The sequence below is a fragment of the Grus americana genome, chromosome 1 (genome assembly GCF_028858705.1).
Source record: "Grus americana isolate bGruAme1 chromosome 1, bGruAme1.mat, whole genome shotgun sequence".
NCBI lineage: Eukaryota > Metazoa > Chordata > Aves > Gruiformes > Gruidae > Grus > Grus americana.
In genome coordinates, this window is record NC_072852.1 from 68,623,688 (window position 1) to 68,643,177 (window position 19,490).

Genomic DNA, 19,490 nt, shown 5'->3' on the forward strand with positions numbered 1-19,490 from the left:
ATGAGCTTTGCTTTTTGCGGCTTGGTACAATAGCTAATCTTGGGGGTGGGGGGTTGTTTTGGTTTTGGGTTGGGGTTTTTTGCATTTACATAAGACACCTAGTTACAGGGATAGAAGGAGGGTAGTAGCAGTTCTGTGTGTAATTCGTGCTCCTTGAAGCACATTAGTGAAAGAGTAAGCCTATACCTGGTTTATCATGAATGACCAAGATCCCTGTTGTACATCGAATAATGTAAACATCTCTGATAGCTCTTTCCTGATGAAAAGAAATCGGAGGGGAAGTACACAGATAAATGGAAACAGCCAAGAAAAGCTTATTGAGTTGTTCTGAGCCGAACAATTGTTTCACTTGCTGCCTGTCTCCGTTCAGGCCCCTGGCACTGCAGATTCACAGATCACGTGCTGGGAAGCCTTGCTGTTTGTCCTGGCTTGTCAAAACAATTTAATGTAGGTGGAAAGGCATGAATGAAATGAACAGAGTGGGCTTGTTGCATCTGTTTCAGTTTGTTCGAAGGGCAGCCCAGTGATTGGGATGTGACACTTAAGTCCTCCAGGGAAGCTATCAGTTCAGGAAGAACAATGCTGGCCATTTTATGGGATAGTTAAATCCATTTTAGGAAGCAAGCTCCCCTACAGTTTGACAGCTTTGTATATTTTTAAATGTTTGGGCTATATCTGCTCAGCATGTGCTAAATGAGATAAAAGAATGTGATTTGCTAAATTCTAGACTTAGGACTTTGTTTTGTCTGTCTAAGGTTGCTTCATTATGGTAAAAAAAGGACTGGGGGAGGAGGGAGGGGTATCCATTTTTTAAATTTTACTAGCAGGAATTCCAAAACAAATTGGTCTTTTAAGGATAGGATATCAAGCTGTATATTATTAACTGTTCTTAAAATGGTGGTTTCTTTATAAAGTTGTTGAAGTTTCCTAGGCTTATGGAAAAGCATCTTAGATGTCTTTCTATTTTGTTTAGTTTCTGGCTGTTTGATTGAAAAATAAAACATTAAATTTGTTTAACCAATCTTATACTTAGTGATACTGGAATATTAAGTTGCAAAACTTCTTATTTTTGCTTCCAGATGAAAACAGCAAATACATGCTGAAATGATCCTCTTTAGATGTGGAGATGGAGTCAAGGGTCTTGCATTCCTGCAGACTTCTGCTCAAAGGCCACAGTGGAATCCAAGTATTGCCCCAAGTAGCTGCCTTGTTGGAAAGACGTCTGGGCTTTTGAGTCTCTTGAAGTGTACACTTATAACTGAGGATTGTGAAAGCTGCCACCTTCCCAAATTCTTGAAAAATGCTCTCTTAAATTCTCATTAAGTGATTATACTGTGCTGTACAGCAACTTGGTGTGTGGATTTCATGTGATACCAAGATGTTCTCATTCCCCTGCCTTTCCCCAAGTATTCATACCTAATGTGGCTGGTAGCACCATTTCTCAGTCACCCAAATTACATATGGTGCTCTATTTTCTTCTTATTTCAATATTTTAGTAGTTGCAGCTGCTTAAACCACATCTTTGTACAAGAGCGAGCATAAAGTTGTCACATTTGCCCATACTAACCGCTCAAAGGATGCCAAAATGTAGTGTTTGGGATGGGCTTTGTTCTAGTCTGTCTCTATGCAGTCTGGGAAGTCTTACTGTCTAATATGTTTTAAGGTTCTGGTGTAGGGACTACTCAAGTTTTGAAAGTGTACTTGTCATTTTTAAATCATGTTAGCCTGTAGGCTAACTTTGCAGGGTTCATTAGAATGTAGTTCGTACAAGTATAACTAGTCATTGTGCATACAGATTCATTTTGTTGGTATAATTCTATGTGAGATTTAGTATTTTGCTGAACACTAGGGGTTTTTTTTGAAGTATATTCACCCTTTTCTGCTACCTAGCGTTAGTATTCCTTTAGGGAAAGAAATATAAATAACTGTTATGGATGAGTGTATGGGTTCTGTATCCAAGGAAATGAGGGTGGTTAAAGGTAGTATGCATTGCTAGTCTTATGAAACAAGTGGCCTCTCTGTCTTTCTCTCACAGCTCTGTTTAATGTTCACTTTTGCTGCTGCAATATGCTACTGAAGGGTGCAATGTTTCCTTGGTTGCAAAAACATCGCTGTCTTCCCAGGGTGAAATTTGTTGGCCAGTGTTTGTGCCCAAACTTGTCCCAGATCATTAGGACGCTGTGACTTCCAAAGAAGTGTTGAATTACTTAGTATATTGTCACTGTCTTGGTAGGTTTTTTTTAATACCAGTGCTGAAGTGTTGAGTGTCTGTTTCAAACGTCACAGATATGTTTGCAGGAACACGATGCTACCATTGATGTGACCAGAAAGAGAAATGAGTCAAAATATACACGCTTGTTAAGAGTCTGTTCATTGATAAGAATGATTACCACTTGTTAGTTTCTATTTGAGGCTAGTAGTACAGTGGTAGGGAAAACTGAATAAGACTGTTAAGGGAGATTAGGCTTATGTAGATTAAGATAAGAATTTAATGTCAAGTGTAGTCTAAAACTGGTTAGTAGTGTTTGTGGTAGATAACTTGCTAGAATGCACAAAATAAAGGAAATGTAATCAAAATGTATATCTAAGATCTAGATTTTGGACAAAAATGAGTGCATGTGTTCATATTACATAGCTAAATTTAAGTGATATAAAAGTAATTGTTGCAGCCTAATTTTTATAATCACCATATATAATAATTGTATTTACAGCTATACATTATTTTTAAAATGTGGTTTATATGGATCAAGTGCAGAGGCTGAGAAGGCTGTAAGAATTATTATGTTGTAATTTTGTATTGCTTGAAGCATTGTATGTTTCTTAGAAATGTGTGCATGGTCTGCTGACTGTCCCTATTGCAACTCACTGCTTTTCTGTATCACAGCTGTTTGTAGCAGTCAAAATTAATTGGTTTTGAACAGAACTTGTACTGCCCTGTTTATTATAAAGAATGGAAAGCTATTAGATGGGTAAGATAGCTCAAATGGAAGTGTTATTTCCATATTAAACCCCAACACCTAAGCAGACAGGAATACTTAAATGTTTGTGGAGTGTTTCTGCAAACACATTATATTGAAATTTGTTTGTGCAAGTATGCTTATGCAGGAGTGAGAAGAGGTGGTAGTGATAATTTCTGCAGAGGGAAATAGTTGCAGGATTGAATGCTTTTGACGGCTATAGACTAAATTTGTGAGGGTTAAGAATTTAGCATCTTCCTAAGCAAGTGTAAAAGTGTGTACGTGATTGAGATTCATAGGCTCTAAGAAGCTACTGATCCCTGAGGTGATTTCAAACCTATTTTCAAACTGGAACTGAAAACTGGAGCTTCACCTGTAAATGACGTTTGTTCATGTCCAAAGATACTCTGTGAACCTCTTAAAGTTAATGATCTAAGTTGAATATAGGATGGTTTAGATATTAGCATGCTGAATGGTATTGAGAAATTGCATCACCTGTAAACAAAGGAAGAATTATTGCCTAGGGGACAACAGGAGGTTGTGAGCCATATAAGTAAAGCCTGTGTGTTTTTTACTACCTCCTTTTAATTGAAAAGGAAATATGGAATGAAGTGACTTAAAATTATTACTCAGATTTGACAAAGAGGTTGTTCCACAATAACTGTTAGGAGCAACGATTCTAAAATTTTGGACTTTAAGCGTATCCTGATTTTTTTTTTCTTTTAATACAAGCTGCATATGGATCCCATTTATGTCAGTTGATCAGTCTGACTAGTGTGACCAGTGCATTGGTAATGCATTGGTAAGTTTACAACACTGAATGACACAAGGAGACTGTTTTCTCTTGAGATGTGCAGCTTATTCTGGTAATAGCTTGACAATATTTGATAGCCAGTTGTTGGTGGATAATACAGCAATATTGTCCAGGAATGCTTTTTTGTGATTTGTCTCTGGCCAAAAGATTGCTTTCTGTCTCTAGTTTGAGTTATGTTTTTGTTTTCCTTGATGCTAGATTACAGGAAACTTGCTTAATCATGAGGTCATGCTTTTAATCAAAGAAAATCCAACTCACTCCCTTATATTTCTACAGTTCTAAATACATACTATATGTTAGAGAGGTTTGATACTCTACTCCCTCCCTGTATGGAGGGTTAAGCCAATCTGTTACCAGAGGTCTGGATATCATACACATAGGAATAACTAAAGGTTATTGTTACGTACAACCTGAGAGAGATGCTTTAAATGATCCAATTTTGTCTACTCTTGAACACTTGAATATCTGAGGATATTATGTCCCCTTTCCACCTGAAATCAGGCAATGACTTTAGAGTGGGGGAAGAGGAAACAGGAAGAGGAGATAATCTACAGACTCACAAGTCTTACCTCTGAGAGCAATCAGATTGTAAGGAAAAACACATGATAAAAAAAAGAGAATAATATAATGCCTTCTAAATAGAGTATTTAAGGGTAATTGCAAACAAAATGGCATTTTAAACTACTTATTCTTACTTGTTCACTGTACCTAATTGTTTTTCAAGTTGCTGCTTCTCTGAGTAAGAAATAAAGCAAAGCTTTCTGACATACCTTTTCCTTTTCATTAGGATCGGAAGCTGTCCAAGTCAGAGCGACAAAGATTTAAAGAGGAAGCTGGGATGCTGAAAGGGCTTCAGCATCCCAATATTGTCAGATTCTATGATTCCTGGGAGTCTACAGTCAAAGGAAAGAAGTGTATTGTTCTTGTGACGGAACTCATGACATCTGGAACATTGAAAACGTAAGTAAATTAAGGCATGTCAAAGCGTATAAGAGTCATTAGCACAAAATCAGAGCACTAGAAATAGATACTTCAGAACAGATAAGAACAGAGCCCTTTTGCAGCCAGCTGAAATTCTGTAGGGAAATCCTTGTATAAGAAGAGCCTTACTAGCACTGCAGGGTACAGTGGAACACCCTTTAAGTTAGCAAGCTTGTCAGATTCTTCCTTGAGATGTCCTAGTAAGCACATGCAGGAAACTTCCAGGTTTTGAGAGCTCAGGAAGACAAAGCCTATTTTAACTTCTCAGAATCTTTCCTTTTCCTCTCCAGCTGCCTTCCATTTAGCATGAGCTGGTTTGTAAAGTTCAAATTAATTCACCTCCTTGGGAAGCCTTTGGGTGTTACTAGAGTACATATAATATATAAAAAGAAAAAAAACCCCACCTGTTTGTTTAGCTGAAGCTTCATGAAGTAGTACCTGAACAAAATCTGTAAGTATGCAGATGCCTGCAGTTTCAACCTGTGAAGTAGTGGAGTGAAACTGGGTCTGTTTTAAGCCAGAGTTAAAAGTAGACACTAGCAAATCAATCTGGTGCGAGGGCCCTCTAGTGGTATGTGGAGCCTGTGAGGAGTTCCACTGAAATTATGCCTTTGCCTTGCACTGTAGAAACTTGCAGAGCTGTGAGCTTGTTTGCGAGCATCCAGTCACCATTAATCTACTGGAAATAAAACTGCCAGCATTTGAAATTCAGGGATTGTGGGTCGTTGTCTTAACTCAGTGCCTATTTAAGTCTTGGAGAGGCATTCAAATCCTAAATGTGTAAGCAGGCTGTAAGAGCTGGAAACAATTTGCAATCTGTTTGGTTAAAATAGCCTGTGAATGTCTCGTGTTTTTTATGATACTTATTGATAGCCACAAATGGACATACTTAAAGAAAAAATGGCTCTTTGGGAGTCTGGACTACAATTACAGGGAAGTGTTTGTCTCTTGAAATAGTCTGGAGGGCTAAAGATACTGCAACTTTCTTCTTAGCCATATGTTCAGGGAAGACTTTTCTGAAGTTGTTTAAGGTATTTCAGATAAAACAATAGGTCTGTTGCTTCCTGTACTGTTTTCAGAGCAGTAATAAAATAAAAGTTTTACAGCTGTGTACAGATGCCTGTATTTAAAGTTACCTAATTTTATGCTGGAACATGTAGTTAGATTTAACTTTTTTCTCCTTTTTTTTTCCCCACTCCTTTCTCCTGCTCACAGATTTTAATATTTGGATTGGCTTGTTGAGTGAAGGCATAAGCAAGATGATAAAGTAGTAATAGAGAATTATAAAGTAGGGTATTGGTAGCAAGAAATGCCTCAGATTTGCTGGCTATAGGATTATTTTGTACTCTGAAGTATGAAGGTCTTTTTATCCAGAAAGAACTAATAGGCTCTTTAACTGAAGATCATTTAAACAGTAGACTTCTGGGTAGGTTTTTTCCCCACTACTGTATAGTTTGTGTTATAATTGTGATTTAGTTTATTCTTGTCCACTTCACTTGAGACTTGACAGGTAGAGCATATGGGAAATTTCTGATGTGCCAAATTTAATATCATTAAGTATTTCATGTACCTGTGTCATATTTCTAGATTTACACCACACACTTGTGTTTGCTTATGATACTTGGCTATTACTTCCTTATCTTTTTTTCAGTATGTTTACATTACCTGCATTTAATACAAGTGATACCTACCTTATTTTGAGACTTGGGACATAGACATTGTTGTCACTTGATGTAAAAAAGTAAACAGAAGAAAAGTGTGGTGATATCTTAAAGTAAATTTTCCTCATAGTGGTGGTGGGTTTTTTTTTTTTTAGATATAAATACAAATAAATAATGTTAAAATATTGTGGACTCATTCTTATCAAATGCTGTCTGGGCAAATTTCTAATGTCACATGGAGATAAGTCCCTGTATTTCTGCATACCAATGGGAAAGTTTTACAACTCAATTGTTGTAAAGAGTTAAACTTCTTTCTGATATTGTATGCTATCATGGAATTAAAATATTGGGGAAAAGTTTGAGTTGTCTATTTTAAGTCTTAACTATACTATAAATGAAGACAGCAATTTTTAATCCGGCCTAGGTCTTAACCGCTAGTTTTGTCTAAGGCTGTTGGAGTGTGTGTTCCTGATCACTTTAAATAAGTGCCAGCTATCTGATAGGACAGATACCTTCATAACTACCTCTGCTAACTTAGAAGGGTTTCCTATAGCTCCTTGAGCTGAGATGCTATAGATCAGCATCCTTCCTGCTTAAAAAAACCCCAACAAACAAATCTTGAGACAGAAAGCCAAACTAGTTCCTGTTTCTCTCTATTCATTGAAGCTAACTACTAAGGAAGCCTTGTGTTCTCATCTTTGCTTGTATTCTGTGCAAAGATCAACTATCTGTCTTTTTAAAATTGACTGCTACCCTGTAAAATAGACAAGAATGACATTGATTAAGCAGGAACAAGTTCAGTGGAGGGTCACCAAGGTGGTCAGGTGCTGGAGTACCTGCTCTGTGAGGAGGGACTGAGGGAACCGGACTTCTTCATCCTGAAGGAGGATCCTTTGGGGGAGACCTAACAGCAGCCTTCCATGGTGTGTGAGAGTCAGTCAGGCTCTTCACAGTGGCGCATGGTGGGAGGATTAGAGACAACAGGCATAAATTGAAACAGAAGAGGTTCAGATTGATAGAAGGAGAACCTATTTCAGTGGTGACAGTCAGGCAATGGAACAGGTTGCCCCAAGATATTCTGTGGGCTCCATCCTTGGAGATGTGGAAACTTGGCTGGATACAGCCCAGGGTAACCATGTCTGACTTCATGTCTGACCCTACCTTGAGCAGAAACTTAGACTGGAAACGTCCTGAGGGCTTTTCAAGTCTGACTTATCCTATGATACTAGGAAAATTGAAAACATGCTGACTAGTATGGTTGTCTGTGTTTTTCTGTATTTATATATGCTTCCATTTTAAAATGGTTTCTGCCTTAAGTGACATGTGACTTAGTTCATGACAGTGTTATGGAAAAATGACAGCAACACTGCAGGATGCTGGGTGATGGTTGGACCCAGGTCCTTTAACAGTGAGAAGCTGGCAGTAGACTAGCATATTTGAAACCAAGAATGTAATTAGGGATTCCAGATGCTGAACTGAAGTGCCCCTACCATGTGATCTTTGGAACAGGCTCAAGCGAGATGAATGAGGGTTGTGTCAATAGCAAGAATTCAAGTGGTAGCTGATGTGATCCAGAACCTCCTTCAGTTTGTCTCCTTCCTTGGCTTGGCTTTTTCTGTGCCTGTCTTTCAGTTCTGTTTTGAGACTTGATTTCCTTCTGGAACTGCGTCCTGATTGCTTTTACAGATCTGTTTTCACAGCAGGATTATTGCTAGCAGCTTGATTTTTCCAGAACTTCTTTTGAACTGGAGAAAGTAAAAGGGATTAATATACTGCATTTTTATGTTGGCATTCATTCAAGTGATTTCATCAAGACTTTCCCTCCTGATTAAGTAGATATGCAGAAGAGACTGAATGCTACCATGAAATAATTGAACATGACTTGTTTTATTTTAAGATTGTAGTTGCTAGACTCCGTGCTGGTCACAATTTACTACCAATCTCACAGTAGTGTGAAACTGGTCTTTAGCTGAGTCTTTAGCTGAGTAAGAATAAAGTCCTTGCTCTACACAGCATGCTAGTTCCTTTCTCTAAATGTATTTCAGCCTGTATTTTTTCAAAAGGAAGAAAACAATTCTTCGCTTCAAATTTGTTTACCCAAAGAGGGTTTGTGAGAATACACTGCTGGAAAGCACTTGAATATTATCACAGGTTATTCACCTTGTGGCATCTCTAATCCGTTGACGTTAAAGAGTAGAATAAGATCATAGTCTTAGGTCAGGCATTGAAAAATATTTTTGGTATGAAATTTGATTCTTCTGACATGGGGTTTTAAAAAGCCACAATGTTAGAACAATTAAGGTTGGGTCACATTCTACCTGCAAAGGGATACTGACTTTATGCATGAACTCTTCCAGTTCAATTATTTGGCAGAGCCTTTCTAAACATTTCCCTGCCTTGTCCATATCTGTCCATACTTTGAAGTAGTGAGTAGTACCAGTCAGACTCAGGTCATCGAACTCCATCCTGTACCAGGGAAGTGATCTCTAAGAATTTCTAATTTGCTTGATAACAAGTAAATTTGAAGCAGGTTAAAGTGTAACCTGGAATTCTTGACCAGAGTGCTTGGACTAATATGGATAACTAAGGTATAACAACTTCAGAGCTCTCCCACAGTTTGCAACAACTCTACGTACTTGGTTGTTATTAGTGTTTTGACTCTAGTGGCTCGCCTTCCCACTCAGTTATATTTAATCAACGAAAAGGTTATAAGTATTTAAGCAGTTTCAGGATAAAAGGTAGGGAAGAAAAAAAACCTTAAATGAATAGGTAAAGAATTGTTGTAATGCATAAGCTTTTTAACTCTTTGTCAGGGAAGCAGTGCCTTGAAACTTAGCAAGCCACCTGCCTAATAACCATGGGTGACTTTATATGCAAATGAGTTATTATCTATAGATCAAGCATTTCACATTTGTTGTTCAGCACTATAGTTCCCTGGCTAGAAGAAAGGGGGTAGAAATTCTGAATAGGGCAGCTTAAGTTTTAGGATGGGAAATCATCTTCAGCTCCTCTGAAATCTTGAAACGCCCAAGTAGATTTTAACATAGAAGGTGGAGTTGAAATATGTGTATCTCTTTACTGCTTTCTTACTTCAGAACAGCAAACGATACAGCATAATCTACTGCTTGTTAGCAGAACCTGTTTAACCTACTGTTACTTTTTGTTAGGTATTTGAAAAGATTTAAAGTGATGAAAATTAAAGTACTACGAAGCTGGTGCCGTCAAATACTGAAAGGCTTACAATTTCTACACACGCGCACTCCTCCCATTATTCATAGAGACTTAAAATGTGACAACATCTTTATTACTGGCCCCACTGGATCAGTCAAGATTGGAGACCTCGGTCTGGCAACCCTGAAACGAGCTTCTTTTGCCAAAAGTGTGATAGGTAAGCCTCTCCTGTTTTGGAGGCTGGTGAGCCAGTCTACCTATTTGGAAACTTAAGTCTTTTAAGAGCTTTTCTTAAAAATATGGTTTCAAAGGTACATGGTCAAAGCTTGAAAATGTATAGGCTTTGTTTCTTGGTGGCTGAGGTCATTCTGTGTTCCTGATGAGATTACATGTTGAAATTTTGGTTGTGCTTTTAATAATTGTATATTAACATTAAGAATTTTGGAATATAGATTCTTGGCCTGCCCAACAGTGTAGTGCAACATTGTTGATAAAACCACTCTTGACTACATATAAATCTCAGCTTTAATATGATGCTTTAAGAAATGTACAAATGCATTTTGGTGACCAAACAATATTTTGATAGTCTGGCATTGATCTAAACAGCCAATTTTTTTTTTACTGTCACCAGGGGTTAATATTAAATCTTTTACACTTTGAGTAATCAGAAACTTAAGGTATACCAAAGAAAGTCAATATATATATTTTATATCCCAGTCAGACTGTGGTATAATGCCTTACTCAGGGAGTCTATAGAATATGGATTTATGTAAGTTAGGAGGATGCATTGGGGAAGTATTGCCTTATACTTGCTCTGCTCTTATGTATCCACTAATAACCCTTTTCAGAAATTGGTTTGATGGAATTAGTATAATCTTTCTTGTGAATTCTTTAAAGAATTGGTTTTATCAGCTTTGTTTTTATAGTTGGGTGAATAGACTGCAGGGAATGAAGTTGCTCTCACTCTCAGTATTTAGAGCTTGCTAAAATGCAATATTACTCAACAGTCCTATACTAGATTCCTAGATGGGATCAATGGTGTTTACCTGTAAATTGTCTTGCAAGCTGTTGCTGAAATATTTCCTGCTTCTTAACCAGGTCAAAGTATTAATAGGAAAGAAAAGTATGCAGTGTCAAAAAATTCTATTTTCTTAAGCATACTCATCCTCAAATTTATCATTGGAAAATTATCATCTTGTATCTGGCTATCTGTTAATAGTTAGCCTTTGGATAAATGACTGCAATTACATCCTTTTTTTTGCTTTAGCTGGTGAAAACAATGATGTGGCTATGGAATGATCTGTAAACTGTCTTGAATCTCTTGTCTGCAGGAAATAATTCTGTGCTTAAATTTTCTAAATTTGCTTAAAGTAAATCTGATCATACAATGCAGTCCCTTTGCTTTCAGAGGGGACGCTGTGACGCTTCACTGGGCAATAATTTTCTGCACACTATTTAAATGGGACTTGTTGAATCTCACGCTCTATGCCTGTAACTCAATCTCTCTGTATTTCTGAGTATTTTTGACTGTAGGATGTTCCTCACTAATGCCTGTATCTGCAGTAGGCCTATAAATATACTGCAGGTGGGAAGGTAAGTATATGAAGAAAAGGGCTCTGGTGAGTGGCCTTTGCAGAAAATTACTTTTTATCCTTTTTTAATGAAGATTTATATTTGTAACAACAGAGTTTTTCATTGCAAGGCCTTTCCTGTACCATTCTACTTCAAAAAGTAGATGGAGAGCACCAGGACAGAGACTAGCCGTGGGCTCTTACCAGTACTACTTCTTTTGCAGCAGAGGGCAGTCGGGTAATTTTTGAAACAAGGTTTAACGTACCTCCTTTCTTGTAGGGAGAAAAGGTAAGTGTCTTAACTCTCCTTAGTATTTGGTTTGCAGCCTATGGCTAGTCTACAGTTTTCCCCTCTTCTTATCCCCTCCCCTCCATTTGACTCCAGCCTGATCCAGTCTGTTTTGGTACTTTTATTAACTAATGTGCATAAACCAGGAACTGCATCAGTCCTTTCATGCCATTCTTATTCCATAAAGGCCTTGCAATGGAAGACTCACAAAGTATGTTGATGCAACAGAGTGACTAAGGGTTTCCTCCCTCTTCTTTTTGCCTCCACTTTCTCTTGTCTCACAGGTCTGCCCATCCACTTCCTCCTGCGGTGAGTAACGCCAGCAGCCTCTGCTCGCTTTGAGACATTTAGAGTCTGAATCGTTCTTTTAATTTAAGGTACCCCAGAGTTCATGGCCCCCGAGATGTATGAGGAGAAATATGATGAATCCGTTGATGTATATGCTTTTGGGATGTGTATGCTAGAGATGGCCACGTCCGAGTATCCTTATTCTGAGTGCCAAAATGCTGCGCAGATCTACCGTCGAGTGACCAGTGTAAGTCCCTCCCCACTACTGATTCTAAAGCTACTACTACTACTAACAGCAAAGGAGTACAGCTGGGTAGCATTGTACTGTGCAAGTGTGTGTGGGGAAAAAGAGAAGCTGACAAGAGGTTTTGGGTGGATGGGTGGAAAGGTATAGGATGGTTCAACTTACCAGTTAGTCAGAAGCCTGTAAAATATGTGAATGGAAATAAAATTTTGCATATATTCATACTCTCCCATTCAGTATATAAGAAGGCATTGCCTAGGGTTTAAAAACAAAAACCAAAACCAAACAACAGAACATGTTAGAATAATAGCAGATTACTTCTGAAGCCACTGGGGGGATGGTGGAAGTATTTCAGTCTTGAAGATTAGCTGGTAACTTTGTTCTCTGAAATAAAGCTGGACCACAAATTCAGAGCACTTTGGCTTAGCTGCCTGCCAAGGCAAATCATAAATTGTTACCTAGAGTGATTTTAAGTTAATAGTTTACTGAATTCCAGCTGGCCCTTAGCTACTGTGTGTCGGGTGTGCTTCTTATAATTATGCAGTGGAAATACGTGATAAATAGCAGGAAGGTATCTGCCCTGAAAAGTGCTGATAAGTGTAGTGGTGGTGGTGGAAGCATTGCGAGTGAAACCAAGTGAGGCTGAGAAGGCAAGCAAGAGATTTGAGTTTGCCCATCTGACTAGACTAAGTGGAATCTACAGACCTGGAACGTAGGAAGCAGAACTGTAGTGCTAGAAATGTTCAGAATGGTTGTGGCTAGATTTACTTTGTGATCTCTAGAACTGTGTCCTGAAGACTATACCAGTGCAGTAAAACAAACTGCACACATTCAACCTTTTGATCTAAGCATTCAGAAAGAATAGTGAGGTGGCCACTGGGGGAAGTAAACACTTGCATTGGATTTCTCAGAATACCTGTGCAGATGTGCAAAGGGAGGGGAAAAAACCAAACTTACCTCTTTGTCTGATCTGTCGACAGATGAATTCCTGTTAATCTTTTTGTGTGTATTATCTTGGAAAAGTTGAGGATTTAATAAATGACTTAGCTTTGGAAAAATAAAATGTTCTTATTTCTGATGCCTCACACTATAAGAGGCGGATATAATTACTGACTTACAGATGTGGAAGGAAGGGTCTTCATGTCAGAAGTAATGAATTCTGAAGGAAGGCTTGGTGAAATAAGACTATGCCTCGTTTGAAAGGGAATATTGGAGAGGCACAGAAGGAGGAAGAAAGAAAGGATAAATAGCTATTTTGGTTTTTGAACAGTTGTTAGAGTAAGTTTATATATATATCATTTATACACATGCACAGTGAGTCTTTTTTTTTTTGGTGCATGTTGGTGGACTTATCTGTAATTTCCTAAACAGAGGAAAAACAAGGGTAGAGCCTAGCCTTTACTCTGTTTACAGCATAATCTGCAAGCTCTTTTGATCAGTGAAAGAAAACTTAAGTATCTTACCAAAACAATCTTAGTGGTACCTTTGGCTATGCTTATGTATGTGTCCTGGCCAGAGCCAAAGAAGCATAACTTGGATGGGCACTTTTTCTCAGAATGGATACCTCATGGAACTGCCCTGCCCGTTCCTTATTTAAGTGCTGAGCTGTGGTGAGAATCAGCTTTTAGACAATCTCATACTTGGAAGTACCCAGGTGTTGAAGAGCTGTCTTTTCCCTATGGTCTGTGAAGTACGTAGCAATTGGAAAGCCTTGTAGGGGCTTGTAGCAGACAAACTTATCTTGAGACTTCCTAGGGTTCAACTTACCACTTGTTTATTGTGCTTGATGCTTCTTTCTCCCCATTGTTTTTGGTTGACTGTTGAACTTCTAAGTGGATGAGAAACACTGGTAATTTTTTGGTCTGTCCAACACTACCTTCTACTCTGCTGCTGGTTCACAGATTGAATTTAATTGTTGATTTTTTTTCCTGCTGTTTCATCTACTGCTTGAGAGCTCTAAAATGTACTTTGATACAACATCAAAGAAATCTTGTTTTCTTTCAGAAGGAGCAAAGGACAGGAAGGTAAATACAATGAAATGTACATTTATCTGCTTCTAGGCAGAGAATGAAAGGCTGTGTGCTTTGGTATGTTTGGGTTTGTTTATTTCATTGTAGTAGCAACAGTTTCTTTAAACAAACAAAAAAACCCCCAAAACACCAAAACAAAAACAACCAAACAGAAAACTTGAATAACTTTCAAGGAAGGCTTTCAGTGAAGAAAAGACAATATTATCTGAAAATGAAGCACAAACCTGTCTTAACTGATAATGGAGAATTTGGTGTTTCTTCTATAATGTGGAAAGCAGAACCATGTTATGAAAGTGAAATAAAATACTCTTTGTATTCTTTTTACCACTCTGAAAGCTCTGTGAACCAATGTGAAAAAGAGCAATATAGTTTTCTGCCTTTGTCCTTTGCTCCCTGTTAAAGAAAATAAGATTTTCTTTCATTTCAAAGGAAACTTTAGAAGTTTAGACAATGTCTGCAGTTGTGGGTGAGGGGTGAACCAGTTGAGAAATTGAATACTTAAAAGGACAGCATGTGAACCATCAGAGTGGAGTCAGAAAACTTCCTGTGTAGGTGACTCCAACAGTACTTACCAACACATTTCCTTCTAATGCATGTTGGAAGGTGAATGTGGTTTGTGGAGGATGTTTAACATTTCCATTTTAGCCCCTTAGTTTGCTACTTTCCTAGGCACGTTTAGGAATATTTTTGAGGTAGCAGCTTTAGTTCTGTTGTGCCTTAAATGAAAGGAATTATTTTATCTAGATATATGCACAGAGACCAGAGGGAAAGACCATAATAATGGTCTGCTATTGACAGTCATGAAAGATCATGCCATGTGGGAGCTTACAAACCACTGAAACCCCAAAAGCAATAAGATGAAAATGTGCAGCCACTCAGTGCATGTGATACATATTTAAATTAATTGATTTCGCTCACCCCCTTTGCAGTAACTCTTAGGCTTGGTAAAAAGCGGAGTTGGTCCATTAGGTTAAATCCTTGCTATTGCTTGGGACAGAAGCCTGTAAAAGGTGTTTTAATGCCCAGGGTGTCCTTCCTCTCGGGACTGGCCTTGGTACTACCAGCTTACATTCTTTTCTCCCATTTTGGCTGTGCATTGGTCTCTTAGGATGGCCTTCAGCCACATTGCATTTAAACCTTACACCTTTTGTGATAAGGATTGCTTGAGCTGATGCCCAGATACTGCAGTGTTGGGTTGGGGCATTTGCCAGGGTTGCTCAGAGTACTCGGTTATGTGTTCTACCTCTTCTGCTCAGGGTCTTCCTTCACGGCTGGAAGCAGTTTTCTGATTAAATAATACAGTTAGGTAAGCAAAGATTTAGATATCAGATCTGAAGGCTGAAGTTCCTCCTAGAGATGAGACATTTTTTAGCCCAGGCAGTTATTGTTGCTTCACATTTTGGATAATAGCACTGCTGCATGAGTCTGCTGTTTGCAAGATGCTTGTCTATATTGTCTACATTGTCTCACTGGAAAGTTCCTGTTTTTCCTTAAAACCCCAGTGCTGGAGTAAAGTTCCTGAATTTTCCCTGGCCCAAGAAACAGAAGTGCAATTAAATTGGTTTTCTGGCTCACTTGAACTAGAAGAATTCTTTCAATAAAACAATCTGGGTAAATGCCTGGCTTAAAAAAACCCCAACTATCTACAATTTGTAGGGCTCAAGGTGTTATGCTGAACTTTGTTTTACAGTTCTAGTAAAGAAGTTGACAGGAGTTTCACACAGTATTGACCTCTGTACTTGCATCCTCTAGCATGCTCAGTCCGGACCCTTTCACTAGCAGTTTCTTTAGAAAGGAAAATGAGATCTGCATGTCTTGTCACTCAAGTTTAAAGGAGCCTAGCCTTCCTCTTTTTTTTCATTAAATCAGAATGTTGCAATTTTGTCTCAGAAATCCCTGTTTTCTTCATTGAAGCTATCCCCTGCTGTTCTTTGGAAATGGTTCCAAATAAATTAGTAGTTAGTACTTAAAGAAATTGCAGCTCCTGGGATTTTTTCCTTTTTGGGGGTGTGGTGTAGGAGGGGGAATCTCCTCTGAGGTTCAAGCAGTATGTCTCTTCAGCTGGGAGTGAATGCATCCAGTGGGCACTCATTGCTGCCTACTTGGCCTCAGAAAAAAACCAAACATCTAAGCCTGCAATTAATTGAAAATAAGCCACACTATTAAGGTAGTCTTGCCTGCTCCTGTGATTCTTTTTTTCTACTCTGCTGCCTTGCACAGACACAACTGTCTGTGTGAGATACTACTAGATTAGAGAATGGGTCTCCCTTTTTTCTTTCCTTTTTTTTTTTTTTTTTAATTCTGCACCATATCAAAGCAATACAGACAGTTCCAATACAAAATGTAACCAAGATACTTAATTCTGTTACACTTGCACCAAAAAAAAGAGTGTAAGACCTTGGTAGAATTCAGGAAGGTTTCCCTGTCTGACTTTGTTCCTCTCTGGAGACTGATATTATTTCTTTGACCTGTTCCATGCATATTTCAATTAAACAATTTGTCACAGGAGATATTTGTAATGGGCTACATGTGCATTTAAATGAAAACAGAGGTATTTATAGAACAGACATCTTAAGTATGATTTCTTAATTTAGTCTGGGAAGCAATGCAGTGAAGGCATAACTAACTGCAGGAGCTTCAGCTGCTTTGCCTCAGCCTCTGGTGAGACCAATGTAACCCAGGCAGTTGCCTCAAAAGCTGGCTTGGTTTTTTCTTGCTCATGTTGCAGTTACCACTCACAGGTGTAGTATAGACCTTGATTACTTCTACACTATATTTCATTCAAGCTTTCTATATGCAGCACCAAGATTATTTTTATAAGTGTGTAGAGGTACTGATTACTCAATCTCTAATACTTGGATGTCCCAAGTGTTAAATTTTCTAGGTGACTGACTAGTCCTAGGACTAGTAAAAAGACAATTAATGGATTTATTATGCAGATTTGTCTCATTCTTGCAAATCTACCACTAACATAAAAATCTGAACATACTCATTGCAAAAAAGTTAGTAAGACCATCCTCAGTTTCAAATGTACTAATCAGCTGAATATGAGCAGAAAACTCACCTTTCTCTTTGCCCCCTCCCATTATTTAAACTTACCTTTTAAGTTCTCCTGATGGACTTGTGCTCTATACTTAATTTTCTCCACGCTTACTTTGACAAAGTGAAGTTTTGCACTTGTCCTTGCTTTCACCAAAAGTCTACTCTCTTCTCTGTAAATGAATGTCTGCCTTCTGAGCTGGCCTTAAGATGAGAAGGGGGGGTGGGGTGGGTGGGAAGCATTTTGCATTTTGACTTTAAAAAAAAAAAAAAAGTTGTTCTGTACTGAAATGTTCCACCGAATGGGCACAACATTTTTCTTCTTTGTTCTACAGAGCTTAAAAAAAGGCCCAAGGGAACAAGGTACATAATGAGTAACCCGACCAGGCAGTGTGTAACTGGTTTAAAAATCCTTAATTTCCCTAACTGGTGGGAACTGAAGCTCACTGGTTAGAGTGAAGGTCATTCTCTTGCCTGGAAACTAGGCAGTTAAAGTGCTGTGGTTTGGTCAATTGAGATGAAATTAATCTCTTCTTTAGTGTCTTAAAAGTTAGGCATCATAATTGTCTAGACTAATCAACTACGTCATTTTCACTAGAGATGCAATGGACAAAGTATCTCAGCTCTTTTTTTTTTTTTTTTTCCTTCCTGAGGGGTCCTAGGCAGCAAATATAAATGCTTAACCTTTAGACTTGTGAATAATTTTACTTGCAGGGTTTAATGAATGTTGATGACTGTTCTCTTTTGCTTTCTGGAAGTAATATGTGACTTTTTTTAGGCATACATAAAACTCTATTTCTTTACCTTGAATAACTTGGTTTCTTGGCCTGGTTCAGATAGATACAGAGACAGCCCTCCTATCAAACTTTCAAGTGGAAAAAGCATTGGAAAAAAATCAATGGAAAAGTAGGGGAGAGGTAACCCTCAAACAGAGCAGGTAGTCTTTTGTTAAAGCAGGTACTGAAAGGCCATGAACCTTCAGCCAAGCACAGGTAACAGATTAATTGTAAGAAAGAGCAAACTCCTGTAATTGTGTTCATTGAGAGAAGAAAATGTAGGTACTTAAGTATCAAATGGACATCACATGCAATTCTTCTGTATCATACTGAATGGATGAAAGGATACTTAAGCTTCTACCCCTTGCCTCTTGTAGCTGTTCAACTCGGTTGCAAGCATTTTGCTGGAACATCTTTTAAGAGTGACAACTCTTCCTGGGTGGAGGTTCATTCACTGACTCATCAATTCAGAAATATATAGTCTTAAAAATGGAAGATGGGAATTCAAGGTTTTGAAGCATTAATATCTTATGAAACTTTACATGGTAGATTAGAAGTCCTCTTTAAGAAATGACAATGATCTAAGTAAGGAAAAGCAGGGATCAGCTTGAGCACTGAGATGCAACATGCTATATAGTTTGCACAGATAGGACAGATGATACCTGAAGTTGGAAGGAAAAAGGCTCATTCAACTGAATTCCTTTCTAAAAGAAGCTCACTTTTATGATGTGATCTTAGAGGCATTTGTACTATTCAGCATCAAAAGCTTCTAGATTACAGCTGAAACGGTTTTGTCAATATTGGTGTTGTAAAACAAACTTGGTTTGAAGTGAAAGGAGGTATTTCTTATTCCTGTTCTTCACTGCTGAGCCTGGAATGTCTCTCTTAGGAATTTTGAATTGGATCTGATTTTAAAATGATCAGGAATTAAAAGGGGGAGAGGGGCATGAGCTTTGGTTGAGTTGCATAAAATCAAGATCTAATGTATTTTTAAAATCTGAAATTCTAAAATTTGGTTGTATTGCAGAGTTTCCAAATGTATTTTTTGGAAATCTAAATAATTTCACAGAATACCAAGTAAACAATGTATGTTTAAAAATTGAAAAAAAAGTTCATTATCTGTTAAGGATCAGGCCTCTTAAAACTGTGATACTAATATTTAATATTCTGTCCTGTACTGGCATCTATTTAGCTCTTACATTAACTGAGATTAATTTAACGAGATGGGAAGGTGACTCTTCTTAGGAGTATGGAGGTGGTGTGTGTTTTTAAAATGCCAGGCTTTGCAGTGTGATGAGAACCATTAATGAATCACTGAGACATTACTGTGAGGAGACTGATACTTCAATGTTATTTGTCAGTATAGTGCCACTAGTCAAAAAGACATTAAGAATGCATGGGCTACTACTTCTTGTCCTACCAAGTGTACTGCTATAGTTGCACAGGGGTAGGAATGGGGTAAGTCCAGGAAAGTTTTAGTCTTGTGGAAGCTCACAGGAGTGTTGAGTAATAATGTTATTTTGAGATTATTACATGATTCACAGGCCAGAACTCCACCAAAATTTTACATAAACCCTGTATAGTTACCTCCAGGATACTCAGAGCTGTTGCCAGAGCAGGCAGTGACATGGGTGTATGTATGCCTGTTTGAATGCTTTTGTTTGTTCCT

The 19,490-nt window shown here is 38.1% G+C and overlaps 1 protein-coding gene and 1 long non-coding RNA gene across 11 annotated transcripts in view; one reads left to right on the forward strand and one right to left on the reverse strand.

The window, feature by feature from the left end:
- WNK1 (WNK lysine deficient protein kinase 1) overlaps positions 1-19,490 on the forward strand; it is a 105,865-nt gene that overhangs the window by 31,101 nt on the left and 55,274 nt on the right. For all 8 annotated transcript variants that reach the window (XM_054837840.1, XM_054837861.1, XM_054837851.1 and 5 more), the window contains exons 2-4: positions 4,559-4,731; positions 9,581-9,801; positions 11,822-11,979. In XM_054837840.1, the coding sequence (XP_054693815.1) occupies positions 4,559-4,731; positions 9,581-9,801; positions 11,822-11,979 (552 nt within the window). The remainder of the gene's footprint in view (positions 1-4,558; positions 4,732-9,580; positions 9,802-11,821; positions 11,980-19,490) is intronic.
- LOC129211243 (uncharacterized) lies at positions 1,115-16,806 on the reverse strand. 3 transcript variants are annotated; one of them, XR_008578796.1, is made up of 4 exons: positions 13,744-16,806; positions 12,142-12,231; positions 7,904-8,158; positions 1,115-4,715 (listed from the first exon to the last, which is right to left on the reverse strand). It is a non-coding gene; the product is annotated as an uncharacterized LOC129211243 (long non-coding RNA). The 3 variants fall into 3 exon arrangements; XR_008578795.1 differs by having other exon boundaries at positions 1,115-3,452; positions 4,542-4,715; positions 12,142-16,806; XR_008578794.1 differs by having other exon boundaries at positions 12,142-16,806.